The 23,775-nt window shown below is 39.6% G+C and overlaps 1 protein-coding gene across 1 annotated transcript in view; it reads left to right on the forward strand.

Annotated features, from left to right (window-relative positions):
- Positions 1–23,775, forward strand: part of slc6a11b (solute carrier family 6 member 11b) — a 186,711-nt gene that overhangs the window by 105,004 nt on the left and 57,932 nt on the right. Inside the window, exon 8 of the mRNA XM_059944061.1 lies at positions 21,969–22,072. Within this exon, the coding sequence (XP_059800044.1) occupies positions 21,969–22,072 (104 nt within the window). The remainder of the gene's footprint in view (positions 1–21,968; positions 22,073–23,775) is intronic.

Consider the following 23,775-nt stretch of genomic DNA (forward strand, 5'->3'; position numbering starts at 1 on the left):
AGTTGCCTTTTGTTGGATTTTAAAAGCTTCCCAACCATCCAACTTCCCACTCACTTTTGCTACCTTCTATGCTCTTTTCCTTGGCTTTAAAACAGTCTAACTTCTCTTGTCAGCCACCATTGCCTGCCCCTGCCATTTGAGAACAAATTCATCAGTGGGACATATCTACTCTGCGCTTTGCAAACTATTCCCAGAAACTCCGGCTGCCCCGGTTCTGCTGTCATTCCTGCCGGTATATTCCTCCAATCCGCTTGGGCAAGCTCCTCTCCCATGCCTCTGTAATTCCCTTTATTCCACTATGATACTGATACATCTGACTTGTGCTTCTCCCTCTCAAATTGCAGTATGAATTCAATCATATGATGACCACTGCCTCCTAAGGGTTCCTTTATATTAAGCTCCCTGATAAGATCAGGGTTATCTCACAACACCCAGTCTAGGATGGCCTTTCCCTGAGTGGGCTCAAGCACAAGCTGCTCTAAAAAGCCATCTCGGAGGCATTCAACAAATTCCCTCTCTTGTGATCCGACACCAACCTGATTTTCCCAATCCCCTTGCATATTGAAGTCCCCCCCCCCGGTACAATTGTGATATTACACTTATGATATGCTCTTTCCGGCTCCCTTTGCAAACTCAACCCCACAACTTGGCTATGAGTTGGAGGCCTATATAAAATCCCAGAATTTTTTTTTTCACCCTTGCAGTTTCTTAACTCCACCCAACATTCTCTGACCCTATGTCACCGCTTTCTAAAGATGCAATTCCGTCTCTTTCCGACAGAGCCACACCACCGCCTATGCTTTCCTGCCTGTCCTTTCCATACAAAGTGTAGCTTTTGATGTTAAGCTCCCAACTATGACCTTCTTTCAGCCATTACTTGGTGATGCCCATAAAGTCATAATGACCAATCTCTAATAGCATCACAAGTTCATCCACCTTATTCTGAATGCTACGTGCATTTAAATACAGCATCTTCTGACTTGCATTCTTTGCCCTCTTGAATTTTGCCTCTGTGGTACAATTTGACTCTTTGCTCTGTCTGCATTTGTACTCCAACTTTGGCTTGTCCTCCCTTACATTCATGTTACACCCATCATCCACTTGTAAACCTGCTGGCTCATCCTCAGCTCTATCTTACTGGTTCCCATCCCCCTGCCATATTAGTTTAAACCACTACCAATAGCTCCAGTAAACCTGTCCACAAGAATATCGGACCCCTCGGATTCAAGTGCAGTCCCTCCCTTTTGTACAGGTCTCACCTGTCCCAGAAGAGGTTCCAATGATCCAGGAATCAGAATCCCTGCCCCCTACTCCAATTCTTCAGCTAAGCATTTATCTGCCACCTCATTCTATTCCTATCCTCACTGTCACATGGCACAGGCAGCAATCCCAAGATTACTACCCTTGAGGTCCTGCTTCTCAGCTTCCTTCCTAACTCCGTATTCTTTTTTCAGGACCTCCTCCCTTATCCTAGCCATGTCATTGGTACCAAAATATACCACGACTTCTGGCTGCTCTCCCTCCCTTTCAGAATAGTGTAGACATGTTCAGAAACATCGCAGACCCTAGCACCTGGGAGGCCATTTACCATCCTTGTTTCCTTCTGGTGTCCACAGAATCGCCTATCTGCCCCCCTGACATAGAGTCCCCTATTTCTGCTGCCATTCTCTTCAGTTCCTATCCTTCTGAGCCACAGGACCAGAATCAGTGCCAGAGGCACGGCCACTGTTGCTTTCCCTAGGTAGAGCCCCCCCCCCCCCCCCCACCAACAGTACTTACTTATTGTTGAGGAGGATGGCCACAGGGGTGCTTTCCACTACTTGCTGCTCTTCCTTCACTCTCCTGACCCTCACCCGGTTATCTGTCTCCTGTAGTCTCCCAGTAGCTCCTGTCTACCTCTGCTCCACTTTCCCCAACGAGCCAGAGGTCATCGAGCTGAAGCTCCAGTTTCCTAACAGGTCTGGTCTGTAAGAAGCTGCATCTCAATGCAGATGTGGCCGCCGGGGAGGCTGGAAGTCTCTTGGAAATCCCACATCTGACCCCAGAACAGTGCACTGGCTCTGTAGACATACCCCCTGTTCTCTCAAGAATTATTTTGTGACTAGGACTGGTGGATTCTCCTTGAAGATTTTAGTATTACTAGGCTTTTGTTTCATTGTTACTCAAGACTAAGAAGGAAGTTCAGTATTTTATTTATTTTATTATTATTAATAATAAATAATGTTCTGGCAGATGATAATTCATGTAAAGTATTAATAATAATAATATTCTGGCAGATGATAATTTACATTTGAGTTCTGCAGAGGAAGATCTCATCAGTTGCACAAATCATGCCCTTTTACCATTGATCTCAGGGGATCTGGTTTTCAAAGTGCCAGCGTGCTTACCTCTGAGTTGTGGGTCTAATGTCCTACTCTTATTGGGGAATTACAACACAGTTGGGGGCATCTTTTGACAAGGACTTGCCCCCCCCCCCCCCCACCGATTACCAGAATACGTCCTTTGTACTGTTGAGGGTGGAATATTGATATTCTTCTGGCGCCAACACTTACTTCTCCCCAAGTATGATACTTTGCTACACACAGGTAGGCTGTAGAATTTGGCTAGTAACAACACTCAGGGCAACTCATTGTGAAGCACTCAGTTACTACTTCAGAACATCAGGTACCTCTTCCAGGATGGGCTTCTCCTCCGCGCCTTGTTCCATTATTTTGCTGCCTGGTTGATTGCAGTGAAACAAAGAACTGTGGTTCAATTTGAAAATTGATGAGAACTATGTTCACATTTAAACATGTAAAATTAAATTGAAGCGTATATGTGATATGGTCTATTTTGTATATTATTTTTGGTTAATGGACATAAATTTATAAGAACAATGAGAACCTCTGGATATTAGCTGAAATAGTTCTTTTATATCAATCATACTTTTAGAATGGCATCAACGCTGTTGTAGTTCTATTTATTCATCAATAGTCCTGTTTAAGGTGGCACAGGTGAAAGTCCAGTGACTAATTATCGGTGGTAACGAAACAAAGAAAACTACTAAATTCCTTATTAATTACACTTTGCTAACAACAGAGAGGCAAGGCAAGAAGAGGTGGAAGTGGAGACCAGATAGAGTCGAGGCATCCCCAGGAGCAAAGACCTAATGATTGATTGATTTTAGTGCCGGATTGAATTGTGAAGGTCGGGTATGAGCCAAATTGTGGCATTGGGATCCAGGTCCAGAGCAGTTCAAGAGCGAAGAAAGACACAGTGTTTGATCAATTTAAGCACTGGGCTGAATTGGGAAGGTCGGGTATGGGCTGAATTATGGAGGTGGGGTCCAGGTCCCAGAGCAGATCAAGAGCAAGGAATGACCTGATGTTTGTACGGTTGATTGAGAAGGTCAGGGTGTCATGACTGAAGATGGATGGGCCAGTTCTGCTCGGTTCTGTTCGCTAATCCGTGATGTTTACTCAGCTCTGTGCTGAACTGAGACTGTGGTCTGCTGGGACTGCAGCGATGTCTGGCTTCATCTCTCTCATAAAATTTCTGTTCTGAATACTATTTCCTTACTTTTATTGTTTCCCCATTTTTTTCTCTCTGCACATTGGGTGTGTGACCGTCTTTTTTTCGAATGGGCTCTATTGGATTTCTTTGTTTTGTGGCTGTCCTAGAAGGAGATGAATCTCAAGGTCCTATAACGTATATATACTTTGATAATAAATGTACTTTGAACTTTGAGCTGCAGGCATGGCAAGGTTGATATTTAATCAACATCTCCAACATTTTACGTATTATCAAGCTTATGTTGTGTTGTCACTGAACATTAAGTATAAAGATCAGTTCACTTGAGTCCTCTATACATTCTGGGAGAAGTAGCAGCAGTGATAGAGGAGTATAAATACTTGGGTGTTTACCTCGACAACAGATTTGACTAGAAAACCAACAACAAGACTGTTTACGAGAAGGGAGAACAGACTCTATTTTCTAAGGAAGCTGAGATCCTTCAATGTGTGCAGCAGGATGTTGAAGATCTTCTACCAGTCTGTTGTAGTGAGTGCGGTCTTCTTGACGGCTTTATGTTGGGGAGCAGCACCGGTGCTGGAGATGCAAAAAGACTAAATAAGCTCATCAAAAAGGCTGGATCCTTCATTGGCTACAAACAAGGTTGTGGTGGAGAGGAGGTCACTAAACAAACTCTTATCCATTACGGACAATCTGGCACGTCCTCTCCATAACCTACGGAAAAAGCAGCTGAGCATCTTTTCGAACAGACTCATTCAGCTCTGCTGTCACAAGGATCGTTACAGAAAATCTTTCTGACCAAAGAGTAGGAAATCTTTTCACCCAGAGTGGTGGATATGTGGGATGCTCTGCCCCAGAAGGCAGTGGAGGCCAAGTCTCTGGATACATTCAAGAGAGAGTTAGATAGAGCTCTTATAGATAGCGGGGTCAAGGGATATGGCGAGAGGGCAGGAACGGGGTACTGATTGTGTATGATCAGCCATGATCATAGTGAATGGCAGTGCTGGCTAGAAGGGCCAAATGGCCTACTCCTGCACCTACTGTCTGTTGTCTATTGTCAAATGCAATAAGCACGTACAACAGTTCATCACGGTGTGACGGGTGAACACACACCATATAACAATAGTCTCTTGCTTTATTATTTCCTACGTTATTATTGTACTTTATTGCATGTTATTGCACATTGTTTCATTACTATTGTGTACATTATTATTCTGTACTTTATTGTTAGTTAAGTCTGCACACTGCTAAGTGTGTTTTTAAATGTTGCTGCTGTAAAGAAAGAACTTCCCACTCGTGATCAATAAAGAATTTATTATTATCATTACAAAGTGATCATCTATTTTCCATTCTCAATTGGGACAACATCTGCATTATTTATTTCATAATAAGCACCATTTGAAACCAGTAAGCTCTAGAGCCTGTGGAACACAACTGTTTTTGTCCAGAGATTACTCACTGGAATTTTGGATGCCCTCTGCTTTTTTGCCCATGTATCTCCCTATTCAGTACCGTCCCAAGTGGAAAGCCAAGGGAAATTGAATGGAATTCCAGATCTGGCTTGCTGCAGACACCTCAGCACGGTGAATGGATACAAGAACACAGAAGCCGGCCCTTGTAATTTTAAGTCAGTCTTTAAATATCAGAATCAGGTTTAATATCACTGCCATATGTGGTGAAATTTGTTGCTCAGTGGCAAGAATATATTGCAATACATAGAAATAAAAGCCTTGAATTATAACAAGTGTATATGAAAAAAAAATAAAACAAATTAATAGTGCAAAAAGAGAGGGAAGAATACTGAGGTAGTGTTCATGGATTCATTGTTTATTCAAAAATCTGATGGCAGAGAAAAAGATGCTGCTCCTGAAATGTTGAGTGTGTGCATTCAGTCTTCTGTACCTCCTCCTTGATGGTAGCAATGAGAAGACGGTGTGTTCTGGATGACAGGGGTCCTTAATGATGGATGCTGCCTTTTTGAGGCATCACCTTTTGATGATGTCCTAGATGTTGGAGAGGCTAGTGCCCGTAATCGAGTTGGCTGAATTTACAGCTTTCTGCCACTTTTCGTGATTCTGTGCAGTGGCCCCTCCATACCAGACAGTGATGCAACCCCTGAGCAGACCCTCCACAGTACACATGCGAGTGTCTTTGGTGACATACCAAATCTCCTAATGAAATGTAGCGGTTGTTGTGCCTTCTTTGTAATTGCATCAATGTGTCGGGCCCAGGATAGATCCTCAGAGATGTTGACATCAATATATTAACATCAATTTATGAGCCAAATAAAGATTACATAATCACAAATGCAAAAGTGACAAGTACGTTAATGCTACATGCAGCTGTAAATTTCCGACTGTCTGGATCTCACTCAGAAGGATTGGTTTGGTCTATTTATAAGAAAGTAGATGATATAATCAGTAGCAATGGTTAAATCAATATTGCTGGCATTATGAGATAGCAGTCGGAACTTTAAAGCAAAGCTCTCCAAATGCTAGAGGAATTTGGCAGATCAGGCAGCATCAATGGAAATGAATAGATACTATTTATTCATTCCATAGATGCTGCCTGACCTGCTGAGTTCCTCCAGCATTTTGTGTGTGTTGCGTTAGATTTCTAGCATCTGCAGACTTTCGTGTGTTTATAATAAGAACTTTAATTCACTTTCATGCCTGTCTCATGTTAGCTCATAGCCCTATAATCAGCTTTTATTTCTGTTTTATAAAATGTTGGGAGATCTGTACTTAGAAAAGTTAAGTTGTATGTTGAGGAGCTGGAGAAGATGCAAATAGCAACTAATGGGACCAAGCATGCAAGCTGATTGTAGAAGAAGCCTTTAAGGATAATGTAACTGCATCTGTGTAAATTATCAAGGATTGCCTCAGACAGTATAGTGTTTGAGATAGAAGTCAGCATTAAGGCAGAAGGACTTGTCTACAAAATAATAAGCAATATGTCAGATGGCTCAGATGTACTTAAATATGTCAAAAGATTGACGTGAATTATGATAACTTAGCAGTTAAAATACTGAATTAGTCTCTACAAGATGCAAAGATTATTGGTCTGGAGATACAAGTTTAATCTCAGGGGAATAGTTTAAGTAATTAAATACAACTGTGATAAAATGTATTATCAGAAATGGTGACTATTAGCTTACTGAATTGCCTAAAGCGTCCATATGGTTTTCCTGTTCTAGTATACATGTAACCCCAGATGAAACAATTCGGACCCAGTTGAAATGGTTTAACAAATCATTCAAGTGCCAGTGACATCAACTCCTCTTAAATGAGTAAATTTGGAAAAAAAAATGCTGAGCATCAGTACAGAACAGGCAAGTAAGAAATTATTTGGCGCTTAAGAAAGAGGAGAGCTGTAACCTAATGCAATCCGAATGGAATTATTTTATCTTATTGATATCCAGTGCCCTTTCAGCCACACCACCCAGCAACTCCCCAATTTAACCCTAGCCTAATCATGTGACAGTTTACAATGACTGGTTAACCTACCAGCTGGTACATCTTTAGACTGTAGGAGGAAACTGGAGCACCCAAAGGAAACCCACGCGTTCACTGAGTGAACATGCAAACTCCTTACAGGCAGCAATATGAATTGAGCCCTGGTTGACTGTACTTTAAAGAGTTTTGCTGACCACTGCACTACCATTTGTTAATTAAATCCAGTAAGCATTGCTTCTTGAGCTTGCTTTAAAAAAAACCTTCTGGATTTAGAAAGGCATTTCCACAATGTTTTTTTCTTAAGAATAAGTAATCTTTCTCCCCAAGGATTTATCTTTCTGCTATGGTGGAGGAAGACAATACTGCCAGGGTAAATGTTCATGGGCTCACGGTCAGCCCTCACCTCTTCAGATAATGAAGGAGCACCCTTGGCCTCTGCTTTACAATTTGGGCTATGAAGCATGGTGCAACGTTTGGAATTTCTTGATAATGTGAACTCAAAAGAATATTTTACGTTAGAATTATGATTAAAATTATTATTACAGTACATGGTGCAAGTTACAATAATAACCTGTTTATAGAACACTTTTCACATAGGCAGTTCAAAGTGCTTTACAATGGGAAAAAGTGCAACCGTAAAAATAACTGACAAAATGATTTTACTTAAAAGCGTAGTTAAATAAGTAGGTTTTGAGCTGGCGAATAAAGCATTCGCTAAGTCTGCACCCTTGATAGACTTGTATTGAGTTCCACAGTTTGGGAGCGTAGTATATAAAAAAAAAGCTGATCTGGCAAATTTAGTTTGAGGGAGATTGTTTAAAGTTTAAGCAACCAGTGAAAGAAGACCTGACGGCTTGAGCAGGGTTATATAACAAAAGTGAAACTGTGAATCTGCAATATACTCCGGTCCCAGACAATTTAGAATTGTATGAGGATCCAGAGCAATAACTGAGCTTCAGGTTGTAAGGTCCAAATGGCAAATACGTGAATTATTTATTTTTTAAGGCTGCTAAGTTCTTGTTTCAGCTAACAATGGTGTTTTAATAACTTAAGAATCAGGATAATTGTGTGATAAGGTAAAATGACGAATTATTTTTGATGAACTAATCATCCAGTGAAGAGGGCTGATTTAGAAATTAACCCACACCCCTAATTGCTGATTTTATCCTTGTGGCTTTCCTGCACTTACTTCCCTATTTCGTTTCACGAAAGCAGTGGAGTAAAGATAGACGGTGCAAAATAAGGTTGTTGCCACAGCAACACTGGTATTTCGATATCGACCCAGCAGAAAAACAATTTTCTCTCAGTTGGTTTTGATAAATTCACCTGGGAGCAGGCAGTGCAGACACTTTAGACTTCCTCGCCTTTCTCTGATGACAGCCAAACCCTGTGGCAGTTGAAACTTTGAGAATGCAAGAGTTACAGTTTTCCCCTGGAACTCGTTGTATTTTCCTGCAGAACATGTATAAGGTCCAGAAAATTTAAGAGTAGATATGTGGCCGAAAGAATAAAGAATTTCTTGAAGAAATACCGTAACCTTCACTGATTTCCAACTGAACAAAAGCCAACTTAATTGTATACACATTTCTTTGCTGTTATCTCTCTAGATTAAGCAGCTAGTGATATCAAAGCCTACTATATGGCATTTGCAGAACAAATGAAAGATTAAAGTAACAGAAGGACTTAAGACATAAGAAATTGGAGCAACAATTGACCATCCATTCCCTCAGGCCTTCTCCACCATTCATCAAGATCACAACGGACCCTTTACCTCTATCCATTTTCCTGCACTATCTCCCGATTCCCTGACCATTCAGCAAATCATCAAAAACGTCAACTCTTTATTCCTTTCCATAGATGTTTCCTGCTGAGTTCTTCTTTGTATGTGTTACAATTGTTATAGCCACCTAGGTAGTACTGAGGCATGCTGGGGAAAAAGACGCACTGCATGTGTTCGAACTCTCAGTCTGAATTCAACCCGTTGTGTTGTTGTTCAGAGCCTCTGAGCAACAACATCAAGACCAGTCTGTGGAGGGAGACTAAGGGGTTCATGAATTATTATGTGTTAAGTACTATATGACAGAAGATTCTTCTCAATTATAATCTAGGGAAATCCAATCAAATCCTATCTACAGCCATTATAGGAATATCTCAGTAATGGAACTCATAACAATGAAAATTTGATAATGCATTTTTCAGTAAGCTATGCCCCTATGTCATAAACATAGCAGGGCAATACAAACACCCATGTCAGGATGCTGTTCGTTGACTATAGCTCAGCATTTAACACCGTCACTCCCATAGACCTGATTGATAAACTACAGAAGCCTCTTTACCTCCTTCTACAATTGGATCCTCGACTTCCTAACAGGAAGACCACTATCTGTCTGGATTGATGGTAATATCTCTACTTAGCTGATGATCAACACTGACACTCCACAGGGATGTGTGCCTAGCCCACTGCTCTACTCCCTCTACACCAATGACTGCATAGCTAGGTACAGCTCCAATAGCATCTATAAATTTGCTGATGATGCAATCAGTGTTGGTAGCATCTCTTTCTTTTTCAATCTTTTTATTAAATTTTCAAAGACAAATACATAGTGGCCATAATAGTACAAAGGGAGTGGGAGTACATTGTTGGCAATTAACACATGTGAGTAGAAACTATAGGTAACACCAATATAATTGACCTCCCAAACTCTTAATATAGACAAGATACAAAGAAATAAAGAGATTGGAAAGAAACCCCAAATGAAAAATCAAAAATAAAGCAAACTAAACTAAACAAAGCTGGGCTATTCTATTATATCAGATAAAGTCATTAATGTCATCAACTCCGCTCCTCTACTCAAATTAATAAATAATATAAAGGAATCGGAAAAGGTCAAATTACATTCTATGAAAATATTGAATAAATGGCCTCCAAGCTTCTTCAAATTTAACCGAAGGATCAAAGGTACAACTTATTATTTTTTCTAAGTTTAAACAGGATATGGTTTGGGAAAACCATTGAGAGACAGCATCTCTGATGAAGATGAGAGGGCGTATAGGAGTGAGATATAGCAGCTAGTTGAGTGGTGTCGCAGCAACAACTTTGCACTCATTGTCAATTAGATGAAAGAGCTGATTGTGGACTTCAGGAAGGGTAAGACGAGGGAACACAACCATTCCTCAAAGAGGGATCAGAAGTCGAGAAAGTAAGCAGTTTCAAGTTCTGGGTGTCAAGATCTCTGAGGATCTAACCTGGTCCCAACATATTGATGTAGTGATAAAGAAGGCAAGATAGTGGCTATATTTCAGTAGGAATTTGAAGAGATTTGGTTTGTCAACTAGAACACTCGAAAACTTCTATAGATGTGGAGAGCATTCTGACAGGCAGTATCAGTGTCTGATATAGGGGGACTACTGCCATGACTGAAAGAAGCTACAGAATATTGTACAATTAGTCAGTTCTACCTCGGGTACTAGCCACCTTATTGCCCAATACATCTTCAAGGAGCGGTGCTTCAGAAAGGTGGCATCCATTATTGAGGACCTCCATCACCTTGGGCTTGCCCTCTTCTCATTGTTGCCGCCAGGATGGAGGTACAGAGGCCTGATGGCAGAGACTCAGCGTTTCACAAACAGCTTCTTCCCCTCTGCCATCCTATTTCTAAGTGGACATTGAACCCACGAATACTACCTCATATTATTTCAAACATATATTCATTCTGTTTTTGCACTATTTTAACCTATTCAATGTGCATATATTCACTTACTGTAATTGATTTACTTAGTTATTTTTCCTTTTTAAATTATCATGTATTCCATTGAACTGCAGCTGCTAAGTTAACAAATTTCACGACACATGTCAGCGATCATAAACCTGATTCTGATTCTGACATCCATAGGTCAAGTACCAATTACCAGCTGTAATTGTGGGAGTTACTGTAAAGCAAGGGTTAAGGTAATGTCCTGGCAGGGATAGACTGCATATAGCGTGTGTCTACCCAAGCAAGAGAAGTCTTTTAAGAAACATCTGAAGAGCACAGCTTCCTTTTACATAGCAGGGGACGGGAGCTATTTGGAATGCAGAGATGAGAGAAGGATGCAGACAGATGGTGACTCTTACTATTGGTCAGTTATTTTACCAATCCTGAAGTATTATTATCATTTAACATGGAGATTTTATTGGCTGCCTGTATTATCATACTGAAATTGGTGATTGATCATGCCAATAAAGGAACGTACACAAGTGTAGCAGCACAAATTAATCCAAAATCAAAAAAAAAGGCAAATGCTGCCTGCATGTGGCCCTATAGGGTTATTATACTTGTGCGACATGCCCACAGCTCCATAGGTTGCATCAAAGAGTCCAATTTGCTCAATCCTTTATTAGCAATTTGCAAACGTACAGTTAAGTATTATTGAACATTCCTTCGGCAGCCAGCAAAGATATGACCTCCTCAGTCCCAAGGCATGAAAATAAGCATGAATACTTAATTTATCCCCTTCACTTTTACCACACCCTCACCCATAATAAGCATAATAAATGCACAACGCAGACTATATGGCTCCAATAACAAGGTTACCAATTGGACAGTATCTGTATCCAACTAGTCCATTCTGTATAAAAATGGCATTTCTTTGTTCCAGCTTCAGAGCAGTGTGGTGACAGAGGCCAGGTACACAAGTAAATAAAGTGTGATTGAGCAGAGGGTGTGAGTTTTCAGAGCCCATTTATTTGACGACGACATATTGATAACCTTGTGACGTTGGATTGTCTTCACTTTCGATGACAGCGGCAAAAGGGTTAAATATTTTTGTGACTGCCTTTCACACAATGTGCACTTGTAGATGAGGAATATTTATTTTAAGCATTATTTCAGCAAATTATATAAATACAACATTTTCATCAAAGAATCTCATGATTCCTTAACGTGATCTGTTTACTGGCAAATTCAGCACATAGTTAGATAACTCTGTCACATAAAGTTTCCCTGAAGACTAGAGTGCAGTTCATCTGTCTATGGAACTGCGTTGAATAAATAAAGTGTGTGTTTTATTTGAACTAGCAACATCAATTTTAGCTAAATTAATTACAAAAATAACAAAAGATTTTTAAACCAAAAAGCTTTTCACTCTATTTATGGACGCAGCATGCAAGTACAATTATGAAGAAAGCATGGCAGCATCTCTACTTCCTTAGGAGTCTGCGGAGAATCAGCATGACATCTAGAACTTGACAAATGTCTATAGATGAGTAGTGGAGAGTATATTGACTGGCCGCATCATGGCCTGGTATGGAAACACCAATGCTTTTGAACAGAAAATCCAACAATAAAATAGTGGATTCGGCCCAGTACATCATGGGTAAAGCCCTCCCAACCACTGAGCACACCTATATGAAACGCTGTGTTAGGAAAGCAACATTCATCCTCAGAGATCCCCACCACACAGGTCATGCTCCCTCCTCCCTGCTGTCAGCAGGGAGAAGGTACAGGAGCCTCAGGACTCACACTACCAGGTTCAAGAACAGTTACAACCCCTCAACCATCAGACTCTGAATAAAAGGAGATAACTACACTCATTTGCCCTATCATACAATCAATGATCTTACTCTAAGGACTCTTTATCTTATTATCTTATGTTCTTGAGATTTATTGCTAATTTATTTATATTTATATTAGTTTCTTTCTGTACTCTGATGACCTTTCATTAATCCTGTTGTAATTACTATTCTATAGATTTGCTGAGAATACCTGCAGGAAATAAATCTCAGGATTGTATATGGTGACATATTGTACTTTGATAATAAATTTACTTTGAGCTTTGATTGGATTTAGCATACTGCCCTTTTTTGAAAAGTAATGCAAATATCAAAATGTAATTGATATAGAAATTAAGTAAGGAAGCTCATTATTTCTCAAATATTGATTTGTAATGTTGTGAGTATCACTCGCTACTCTTTCCTTGTGTTCTTAAATCTGTATTTCCTTTCACACTCTGAAGTAGAGCAGAAATGTATTTAACTCCACTTTCCGAGATCCAGTTAAAGCTCTGAAAAGTTATCTTGGAGAGAAGCCCAAATGTGAAGCACATTAACCAAGCTACCACTTCGGGGATTATATTTCTATACTCACATTAAAATGAACCAAATGTATATCCTTGTTTAAATTTACAAAGCAATACTAAGTATTTGTATGTTGGCATAATTGAAAGATTACATCCAGGTAGTCCATAGAAATACCGTCTGATCAAGCTGCATCTTCAGTCCCAAGCGCAGGATTGCACTGACACTCAGAAGAGTTGAACAAAACTAGAAATGTTATTAACAGTTGAACTTACAAGATCTTGGATAACTCAGCCAGAACTAAACAAGAAACAAGCCAACTGAGAAATGAGCTTCTTCTTTTTCCACTTTTAACTTTTAATGACAGTTGGCAATCCAACTTAAAAGCGCATTACCACCACCGACTGGAGTGGGTGTAGAGAACTGGGGAGAAAACCCTTACTACTACTTGTTCAAATTAAAGCTAAATTACCCCAAAAAGCCCTGTAGATTGTAAGTAATGAAAGACAATACTATGAATTAAGTCAGCAGTCACTCGCATGACATAAAGTTTTAAATGAAATCTGTCAACCCCCAAAGATTGTTATGAAGCCTGCATTTGATTTTTTTAAACCTTAAATGCTTCACTCTGCAATAGCACAAAGTTCAGCTATTTCATAATGATGACAAAACCTACACAACCCAGAATAATGCTTTGTCCAATTGTAAATCATGTGAAAATAATTTCTTCCCTTCCTGTTTTACCCCCTTCTCCCATAAACCCAGCAGTTTTATGTATTCTATGAAGGAGTCTCCCCTTTACCTATTATGCCATAACCCCCCTAATTCTTAACCCTACCAACCCCCTAGCTTCTGATTTTGCTAAGTGGAAGGTCTAGATCCATTGTTGAACTTTGAACAATATTTTTTATTTATAGCTAAATAATCAACCTACTCATTCTGAGCAATGAGGTGTTAGCACTGCCCCTTAAAATACATTACCAGGACATGAAAGGATCTGCGCCCAGCTGATTGACACAGGATTAATTACGTGCTAAAAAGTAATGATTCTAAGAAGAGACAAATGTTCAAGGATTCTTAATTGGACACCAGCAAAGTTTCAGGGAATTAATTGAAAGTAATCAAGGACAATTGCAACTTAAATATAAACGAGAGGAGACCTAACAATAATGCTTAAAAAAATCAAGTGCAACAATACAAATAGATATAATTAATAAAACACAGAGAATACTGATGCACCATCAATAACTCTCGGAGATGTGAGTCAAGGTAGGCTTTTATTAGCTGGAAGAAAGCACCGTCAGCAGCAAGAGACCACCACACAACATCCTGGAGACTGAGGAGCAGTGCCTCCAATCGCCTTTATACAGGGGTCTGTGGGAGGAGCCACAGGAGCAGTCAGCAGGGGGGGAGCATGTCCAGACAGGTATATGTAGTTCACCACAAATACAAAACAAAGCAAAAAAACTCAGACCCCTCAGAATACCAACGACACAACAGGCCCTATGTTCATTACTATTGATATTTTTGTATAACGTTTGTAAAAGAATTGCTTGATATCAAGCTACCTTTCCTTACTTCGTTTACAATGCAACATGCACAACTATTTGGCAATCATTAATTAATGGAAAACAGTGTGTTCCTGAGGTGATACTAATGACAAGGATGAGGTAGATTCTGAAGACTGTAGAGGCAAGGTGCAAGTTAAGTATTGAAAACTATTCTCCATGCACTGGAATGTACGTCAGTCTTTAGGTTTGACTCATTATTGCACTTGTCACCTTCTAATTATGACAAATAGATGCTTTTATTTCTTGCTGCTATTTATAAGAAAAAGAAGCAGGGCCAAACTTAAATCTGATATTCAAAATAGAACTGGTGTTGCCATATAAGTGGAGTATGTATGTGATCTGTAATTAATTCTTGACCACTGCTGCATTCTCAGATTTCAACATCTGTAGCTCAAGCTGTCTCTTCACCCCACAGAGCATGCATATTAATGATTAGACGTATCAGCTACCAAGCAATATAACCTGGAGTTATGTCTATGACTGACCCTTGGCTTTCTCATCTACAAGGTTTTCCATCACTGCCAAACCAAGGGGTTCTTAGCCTGAAACCTTTCTGTTCCATCTGTTTGATACATTATGTACTTTGCATTTAGTATTAACTTTCCTAAAAATAAATATCTGACTTTATTCTGTTTTGTTTTATTCTTATATTCTACCTGATCTCTGCCTTTAGTAGTTAGTAATATTAGTAGTAATATTAGTTTCCTAGCATCATGGCAAGTTATTGATGATCAATTTGTTTCTCAAGCTATTATTGAAAGGCTACCATAATCTCTTGAAAGAACTGACAACCTGTGGCCAGGATTTTTTGAAGTATGCAGTTTGGGTAGCCCCCACCACCACCACCCCAGTCGCTCGGTGCAGTTTTTTGTGTGCTGTGTGGTTATCTTGAAGATGCGATCATTCCAAGACCATCCAAGAAAAATATAAGTTATTTTCACAGCAGTTTTCATGAGTGAGCCAAGAACAACATTTGGATTCAATCATCCTACTTAATGCAAATACGATACATGGTGGGTGATGATAGATACATTCAACCATTTTAGTGTTGATTAGTTTCAGAAGCAATAGATTATGCATCATTAATCTTCTGGATTTGTGAGTTTAATCAGAAGATGTTAGATATGCATTGCTCTCTCCCAGGCCAGTGACGGGTAGAATGCTGGATATAGTTTTTAGTGCCGTAATCTTTACATACAGCACTGTTGAGAAAGGTGCAAGAATTTAATTCATGCTGTTATTTTGGGCATTATTAAATGATTCAAGTTCATTAAACTAATGTGAATAAAGGTGATGGGCAGAGTGCTGTAGAATTGTTTTATTCTGTAATCTTTACACTCTTCACCACAATTCAGCAGATCACTTAATATTCAGATTTCAGTACCTTGAAGATAGAATGATTGAATTAATATCCCATAATCAGACTGAATTTGTGTGTTGTTATTGTATACTTTTGGATTGTGGTGTTCTAAAATTAATTTATACCTAGATTATTTTGTACTGATAGGTGCAACACAATACTGTATCACTGTGTATCCTTACATTAGTGAGCATATGGTATTTATAAGTAGGCAGAATGAAATGTTTGAACTGTTCACTTAGATTATAATATAATTAACTAAGTTGATTTAACTTATATTGTACTTGGATTGTGAAACGTTTGAAGAATACGTATTTTATTTTAAGGTACCCTGTACATAGATTTACATATGTAAAATCTTAGGTGTTTGTTAACAGATTTGTTAAGCAGCAAATGTAATATATGGGCCAGATTATGTTGATGATTAGCCAATAGTTTCTTTAAAAATCACCGATTAACTCCAATTGTGTGCTTTATCATTTTCTAGATTTACATGCCTATACACACAGTAGGGTTCAATTGCATTTCTGAGATTAGATTAAAATTCAATTTTGGAGTTATAGTTCAATTTTTGAGCAATAATCATCAATTACTTTAAAATGTGTTGAAATTACTATGAGTTTTCTTTTTATTCTAGCTAGCAACTGGCTATTTACTGTCCACTCCTAACTATACTAGAGAAAGTGATGATAAGCTACCTTCACAATCTGCTGCTATTTTACTAGAGTGAGAAAGGGAGGCCATTCAGCCCATCTAGTCTATACTATTATTCTGCATCGTCCTATCACCCTGCATCTAAAACATAGCCCTCCATACCTCTCTCATCCATGTATTTATCTAAGTTTCTCTTAAATGTTGAAACTGAACCACAAGCACCACTTCCACTGGGAGCTCATTCCACACTCTCAACACTTTTTGAGTGCAGAAGTTCCCCCTCAAGTTCTCCTTAAAGTGCTCTTTCACCCTAACCTATGACCTCTAGTTCTAGTCTTACTTAATCTCAGTGGAAAAAGCCTGCTTGCATTTACCCTATCTATACCCCTCATAATTTTGTATACCTCTATCAAATCTTCCCTCACTGGTCTGCAATAAAGGGAATAAAGCCCTAACCAATTCAATCTTTCCCTGTAACTCAGGTTCTCAAGTGCCAATAGCATGATTGGAAAATTTTTCTGTATCTTTTCAAACATATTGATACTGTATCTTTCTTTGGTGAAGATAGTATCATAGTATTCTTAGGGGAGGAGTCCTAAGAGTCAGAGCCAATCATGATGAAGAAACAGAAATATATTTCCAAGCTTAGCACCGTTACTATGGGCTGGAGGCGAAGGGAATGAATATTGAAGGTGATTGATGGAATTCAAATTAAGCGGGCATTTCCTTGTTAAATTATATTTCCCAGCTGAGAAAAATTGCTGGACAACGGTAACTTCTCCAGTGAATTACTTACAAATTATTCATAATACATGAATACATTATTATATCAAAGATTCAAAGGATTCAAGGTCAATTTATTATCAAAGTATGTATGCAGTATACAACCCTGAGATTCGTCTTCCCACAGACAGCCACGAAAGAAAACCATAGAACCCATTCAAAGAAAACCATCAACTCCCCCCTTACCCCGCCAGTAAAGAAAGATCACCCAAATGGTGACAGAAAAGGAGTGAAAAACACAGAATATAAAACACAGAATCTAAGTAGCCCAGGCATATTCAGTTCAGCTCAGTGTTCATTGTCTGCTGGTCACTCCAATTCAAAATCGCCCAGAATAGCAACAAAATAAGGTGCATCCAGAAATCAGAACCTACAGAGCCCTGTCCACAAATCATGTCAATCAAACCTCGCACCATCCTCCAACAGCACCAGTGGAGAGTGAGAGAGAATGCAGGGACTTTCGGGAACAGTGAGTGAGAGAGAGACAGTCACACGTAGGCACCTTCCTCCAGCAGCACCGAGCTAGAGGGAGAGAGCAATCATCCAATTGCAGGCACCTTCCTTCAGCAGCAGTGAGCAGGAGGCTGGTGGGTGATGCTCAACACCACATCACCTTGCGCACTGGCCTCCATTATTTAAACCTTCCTCGGCGCTTTGATCAGCGAGAACATTATCATCATATGTGATAAATAAGTAAGAATGAACGTTTGAGTACGCTTGTCTGTGTTTGTCCTAATGGTCAGTTCTGGGTCAGTCTAGGTGTATTCCACAATTCCAGCAGATTATTGGATAAGAAGTGCAGAGGCTGTGATTATAATGATATTCCTTCTCTAATGCTGAGCACATTGCAACAGTAGTGCAGCTGCCTACAGGACTGAGGTAGGTCAGCTGGGTGAGAGATATCACAACAGCAACCTTTCACTCAACATCATTAAGACCAAGGAATTCATTGTGTACTTCAGGGAGGGGAAGTTGAGGGAACACATTCCTCTCCTCATTGAGGGATCAGCAGTGGAAACACTGAACAAGTTCTGGGTGTCAGCAGTCCTGAAGATCTATCCTGGGCCCAACATATTGATGCAGTTATGCAGAAGCAATCCCAGTGGCTATATTTCGTAAGGAGTTTCAGGAGATTTGGTATGTCATCAAAGATTCTGGCAAATTTCATGGAGTACCGTGGAGACCATTTTGACAGGATGCATCACCATCTGGCACAGTGGGTCCGCTGTAGAAGGGTTGTAAACTCAGCCCTATCTATCGTGGGCGTTGGTCTCCCCAGCATTGCCGACATCTTGAAAAGGTAATGCCTAACAAAGGCGGCATCCACCATCAAGTACCTCCAGTACCCAGCACCTGCCCGCTTCTCATTACTAACATCAAGGAGGAGGTACTGGAGCTTGAGAACATGCACTCAACGTTTCAGGAATAGCTTCTTCTCTCTCCCATCAGATTTATGAACAGACAATGTACCCATGAACACTATCTTATATTATTAATTTAATCTTTTATATATTTCTTACAATATATTTTATGTATTGTGCTGTACTGCTGCTGCAAAACAACAAATTTCACAGTATATGTCACTGATAATAAATCCAATCCTGATTACTACTTCTGTGTAATTAATTTACCTAATTTCTGATCTTCCGGTATAGCTAAGCAGCTCAATGTACAGCAGGAGGAGAATGGAAACAATTTTAATTATTAAAGATCTTTGCAGCTTTGAAATTATCATGTAGTTTAAATGCTCTGACAAAACAGACCAGTGTTGGAGGTCTTGTCAGTGTTAACAGGGATATAATCTATAGTAATATGTATAAATTAATGCATATTAGGACATGGAACAAGCATATGAAGTTCAAAGGACAAAGTAAAATTTATTATCAGACTGCATACATGTCACCACAAACAACCCTGAGGTTATTTTTCCTGTTAGTATATTCAGGAAATCTATAGAACAGTAACTAAACGGGATCAATGGACAGCATGCTGTGTAAACACAAATATAAATAAATAGCAATAAATAACGAGTATGAAATAACAAGATAAGGAGTCTTTAAGGTGAGACCATCAGTTGTGGGAACACCAGAAATAGAATGAGGGTAGTTATTCCCTTTTATTCAAGGGCCTGACTGTCTTTTGAACCTAGTGGTGTGAGTCCTGAGGCACCTGTGCCTTCTACCTGATGGCAGCAGCGAGAAAAGAGCATGGCCTGGGTGGTGAGGGTCTTTCATGATGGATGCTGCTTTTCTACAGCAACGCTTCATGGAGATGTACTCAACGTTTGGGAGGGCTTTACCCATGATCTGCAGGGACAAATCCACTACCTTTTGTAAGATTTTCTGCTCAAGGGCATTGGTGTTCCCAGACCAGGCCATAATGTGGCCAGTCAGCACACTTTCCACCACACATCTATAGAAGTTGGCCAAGGTTTTTGATGACATGCCGAATCTCCGCAGAGGAGGTAGGGTCATTGTCATGCTTTCTTTGCAATTATATTTATATGATTGGTCCAGGACAGGTATGCAATAGCTGTTGGTAAAGTAAGAAACAGGAAAAGATTTTGTATTAATATAAATAACTTAATAATAGACAATCTATTTTAATGATACAGGAAATACTAGGATTTAACAAGTAGTTATTATATACTATTATGTACAACTTTTGGCCTCTTATGAAACTGTTATTAGAAAAACAACCAATTTTTTTAAGAATATAACCGTATAAGGAGTTCTGAATGAATACTATGGTAGTATCCATGGGGATATAAGGTGAACATTCTGAATGAATACTTTGCTCATCAGGCAAAATAACTGATTCCTTATTGTGAAGCTCTGACCTCTCGAACTTTAAGTGATTAGATTGGAAAATGTAAAAGTCGAAGGGTGAATCAAGGGTAGATCAAATTGGTTGCAAGTTTGTTGAGACTGTGGGAATATTGCATTTGGAACACAGCGGGACATGACCATTTATGACATGATATGGTAGAATTATTTACACTTTGGGGTCAGGGGAGAATTCTGTTTTCTCGGAAAATTTACAAGCAGATATTTAGTTATACTTAGATTATATGAATCGACAAATATCCATGATGTAAAAAACTAGTTAGAAGAATAGAGCGTAGATTCTGTGGACATGATGGCATGTTGTTTCACAATCCCCACCCCTGCCAGGTGCCAGGGTTGGAGACACCTTAGAAGAGCAGGCAAAAGTTGTGGTACACATTGGTACCAAAGGCACAGGTAAATATATTGGGGACATTTAAGAGACTCTTGAATAGGCACAAGAAATGAAAGAAAAAATGGACAGCTATGTGGGAGGGAAGGGTTAGATTGCACTTGGAGTAGGTTAAAAGGTTGCCTCAACATCGTGGGCCGAAGGGCCTGTGAATAGGATAAATTACCTTTTCTGCATCCATGATTTCAAGCTTCATATTTCATTTAAGTTCATAATTTTGGTATGGTAGACACGTAGACTTTTCATTTCTGTGCAACGGAGCGGCAATTCCGAAAGTGTAGATCTCTTCACCCGGCTCGGGTCTTCTTTGTCAGGGTGCAACTCTCAGAATTAGATGTCAGAGGGCAATGTGCACTTCTACAAATGTGCAGCTATTGCAGTCAATGTGTTCAGCATCAGGGTCAGAAGTGTATAGATCTGTGACAAAGAATATCAGTATTGTATCATGAATAATATGAGGTGCATATTATGAGTTCCAGGAGAAACAAACTCTATATATTTTACATAAAAAGCACAATTGCTTATTTTTGTTTGTCTAATCTGATGGCATTATTTTTATTTAATGCTTTATGCAAAATTTTGGATCTGATATTAATGGGATAGGTAATAGCTCAACATGGGTGGAGATACATCTCTACCAAGGAGGTGTAAGGTGTTCCTTCCCTCCGCTAGCCTGCAGTTCACTCTTGGGCAAGGTGTTGCACCTGCTTAGTCCCCTGCCCCCTCAAATCAGGGTCACATGAAGCCGTGGGAGCAGGTGGCAGATGCTCGTATGAGCAGCTGGTGCAAGTCACAAGTCCTGGTTATGTGACCACTGACGCCAGGCAGACAATCTCTGAAGAGTATTGATAATGGCTGGGGGTCACCTGTCTTGTAAAGACACTGCCCAGAAGAAGGTAATGGCAAACCACTCCTGTAGAAAAATTTGCCGTGAACAATCTCACGATCATGATTGCCCATGTCATACGACGTGGCACATAATGAGCTATTGATGAGTAGCTCAAAAAACGAAGTATCGATCATCTTAATTCCTAAGCTTCATTTACTTGTTGCTGACTGAGTTTCCACCAAAGCAGACAAGATACTGTGGAAAATCATGCATCCTGCATTCTGCAGTGAGCGTCTGGGGCTGGGATGTGGCAGTCGTTGATGATTGCAATGCCTTGATGTTTCTCATGTGCTCAGAGGACCTCTGGTGCTCTTTGGGGCTTTATTTCCTTTATAGTTTAATACTCAAATGCAGTCTAGTTGAGTTGCTAATGATCCTCTTTCTTGCAGTTCTGTTTCAGCGATAAAAATGATCTTATATTGATATAATTAACAAGTATTCTATCTATTCTCAGGTGTGGCTGGATGCTGGCACCCAGATATTCTTCTCTTATGCAATTTGTCTTGGATGTCTAACTGCGTTAGGAAGCTACAACCCCTATCATAACAACTGCTACAGGTAAAAGAGTAACGCTTTCAGTTGATTGTTGATCATTGTAGGTACTGGCAATTTTTCAATGATTATTATATTCATTGGCCTAGAAAATGGCCAGACAGTACCTACTTCCACAGCTCTTCCTGCTTTTAGCAGCAGTGTGTGCTGAGATATTGTTGTTTTTCTTAGCACATGAAAAATCTGTTTTTTTTTGTAAAGCTGTACTGTCTCAATATTCTGTCAGTGAGTACCACTTGGTTATGAAGTACTTTAAGTACTGGATCATAAGTTAGTCATAGAATTGTACAGAAAATGCTTTGACCTACCATATCTACGCTCACAATGTTGTCTGTCAGTATTAGCCTCACTTACTGGTATTATTTCCATATCCTCTATGTCAGGGATTCCTAAACTGAGGTCCATGGACCCCTTGGTATTGGTCCATTGCATAAAGAGTTTAGGAATCCCTACTCTATGGCTTCATTTTTCAAGTATCTACCAAAATGCCCTGTAAATGCTACTGCTCCTGCCTCTACCACCTCCTTTGGCATCTCGATAAAGATACCAACTACCGCTCATGTTCTGTCCTTGGTCGAGAGTTTCCCATTTTCTTAAGCTAGGCAGATAACTCCAGTCCTGGTCTGGTTTGAAGGTGGTTTTATTGTTCACCAATGTTTTACAGTACGCAAGGAGCTGAGTAAAAAAAAAAACAGTACTTCTCGGCGTACTCATGAGAGGGCGATTCAAATATTGATTAAAATTCCTTCAACTTCTAACATCGTGCTTCTAACTTATAGCGACTAAAGGAGATGTACCAATGATATAAAATGGCCAGCCTGATGCTGAAAGCTAATTGCTTACAACACAATAAGTAATCAACAACAGCTGTGAACTTGCAAGTAAGCAGTGAGATTTAGTCATTAGAAATAAAATAACAACCCAATCAGGAAGGATGTAACAGTTCATGCAAAAGAATTACTGTCCAGATCTCCCACTCAGCCTAAATCCATGCCTTCCAGTTTTAGCCATTACTACTATAGGAAATAGACATTGGCCTTCTATCCTATCCACTCTATATATCTTTATCATATCTCTTATTGGCCACCTTCATAACAGAGAAAACAAACCTAACCTATTCAGTCTCTTCTGATAACCCAAGCCCTCCAGCCCAGGAGGACTGTAAAGTTTTTCTGCACTTTCTCCGAGTAAATCATGACCTATCTACGGTATAGTTACCAGAACTGCACACAATACTCCCAATGCAGCCTAAGCAAGTTTGTACAACTGTATTAAGATATCCCAACTCTTATCTTCAATGCCTCAGTTGATGAAGGCACACATGCGATACACATTCCTTACCACCCTATCTACTTGTGTTCCTATTGTCAGGGAACTGTATACTTGTACCTCAAAGTCTCTCTGTTCAGCAGCATTCCCCAGACACTGCCATTCACTGTGTTTGTCCTACCTTGATTTAACTTTAGAATGCATCGGTTCATATTTGTCTGAGTTAAATTCCACTTGCCACGCCTTGCCTGCTTTCCCATTTTTCTATATCCTGTTGTAACCTTAGACAACCTTCTTCATTGTCCACTGTACCACCAATTTTATCTGTAAACATACTTATTATGCAACTGAATCATTAATCTGTATGACAAGCAACAATAGACCCACCACTGACCTTTGTGGCACTCCACTGGCCACAGTCCACCACTGTGAATATCAAC

Source organism: Hypanus sabinus, chromosome 19 (genome assembly GCF_030144855.1).
Source record: "Hypanus sabinus isolate sHypSab1 chromosome 19, sHypSab1.hap1, whole genome shotgun sequence".
NCBI classification, from domain to species: Eukaryota; Metazoa; Chordata; class Chondrichthyes; order Myliobatiformes; family Dasyatidae; genus Hypanus; species Hypanus sabinus.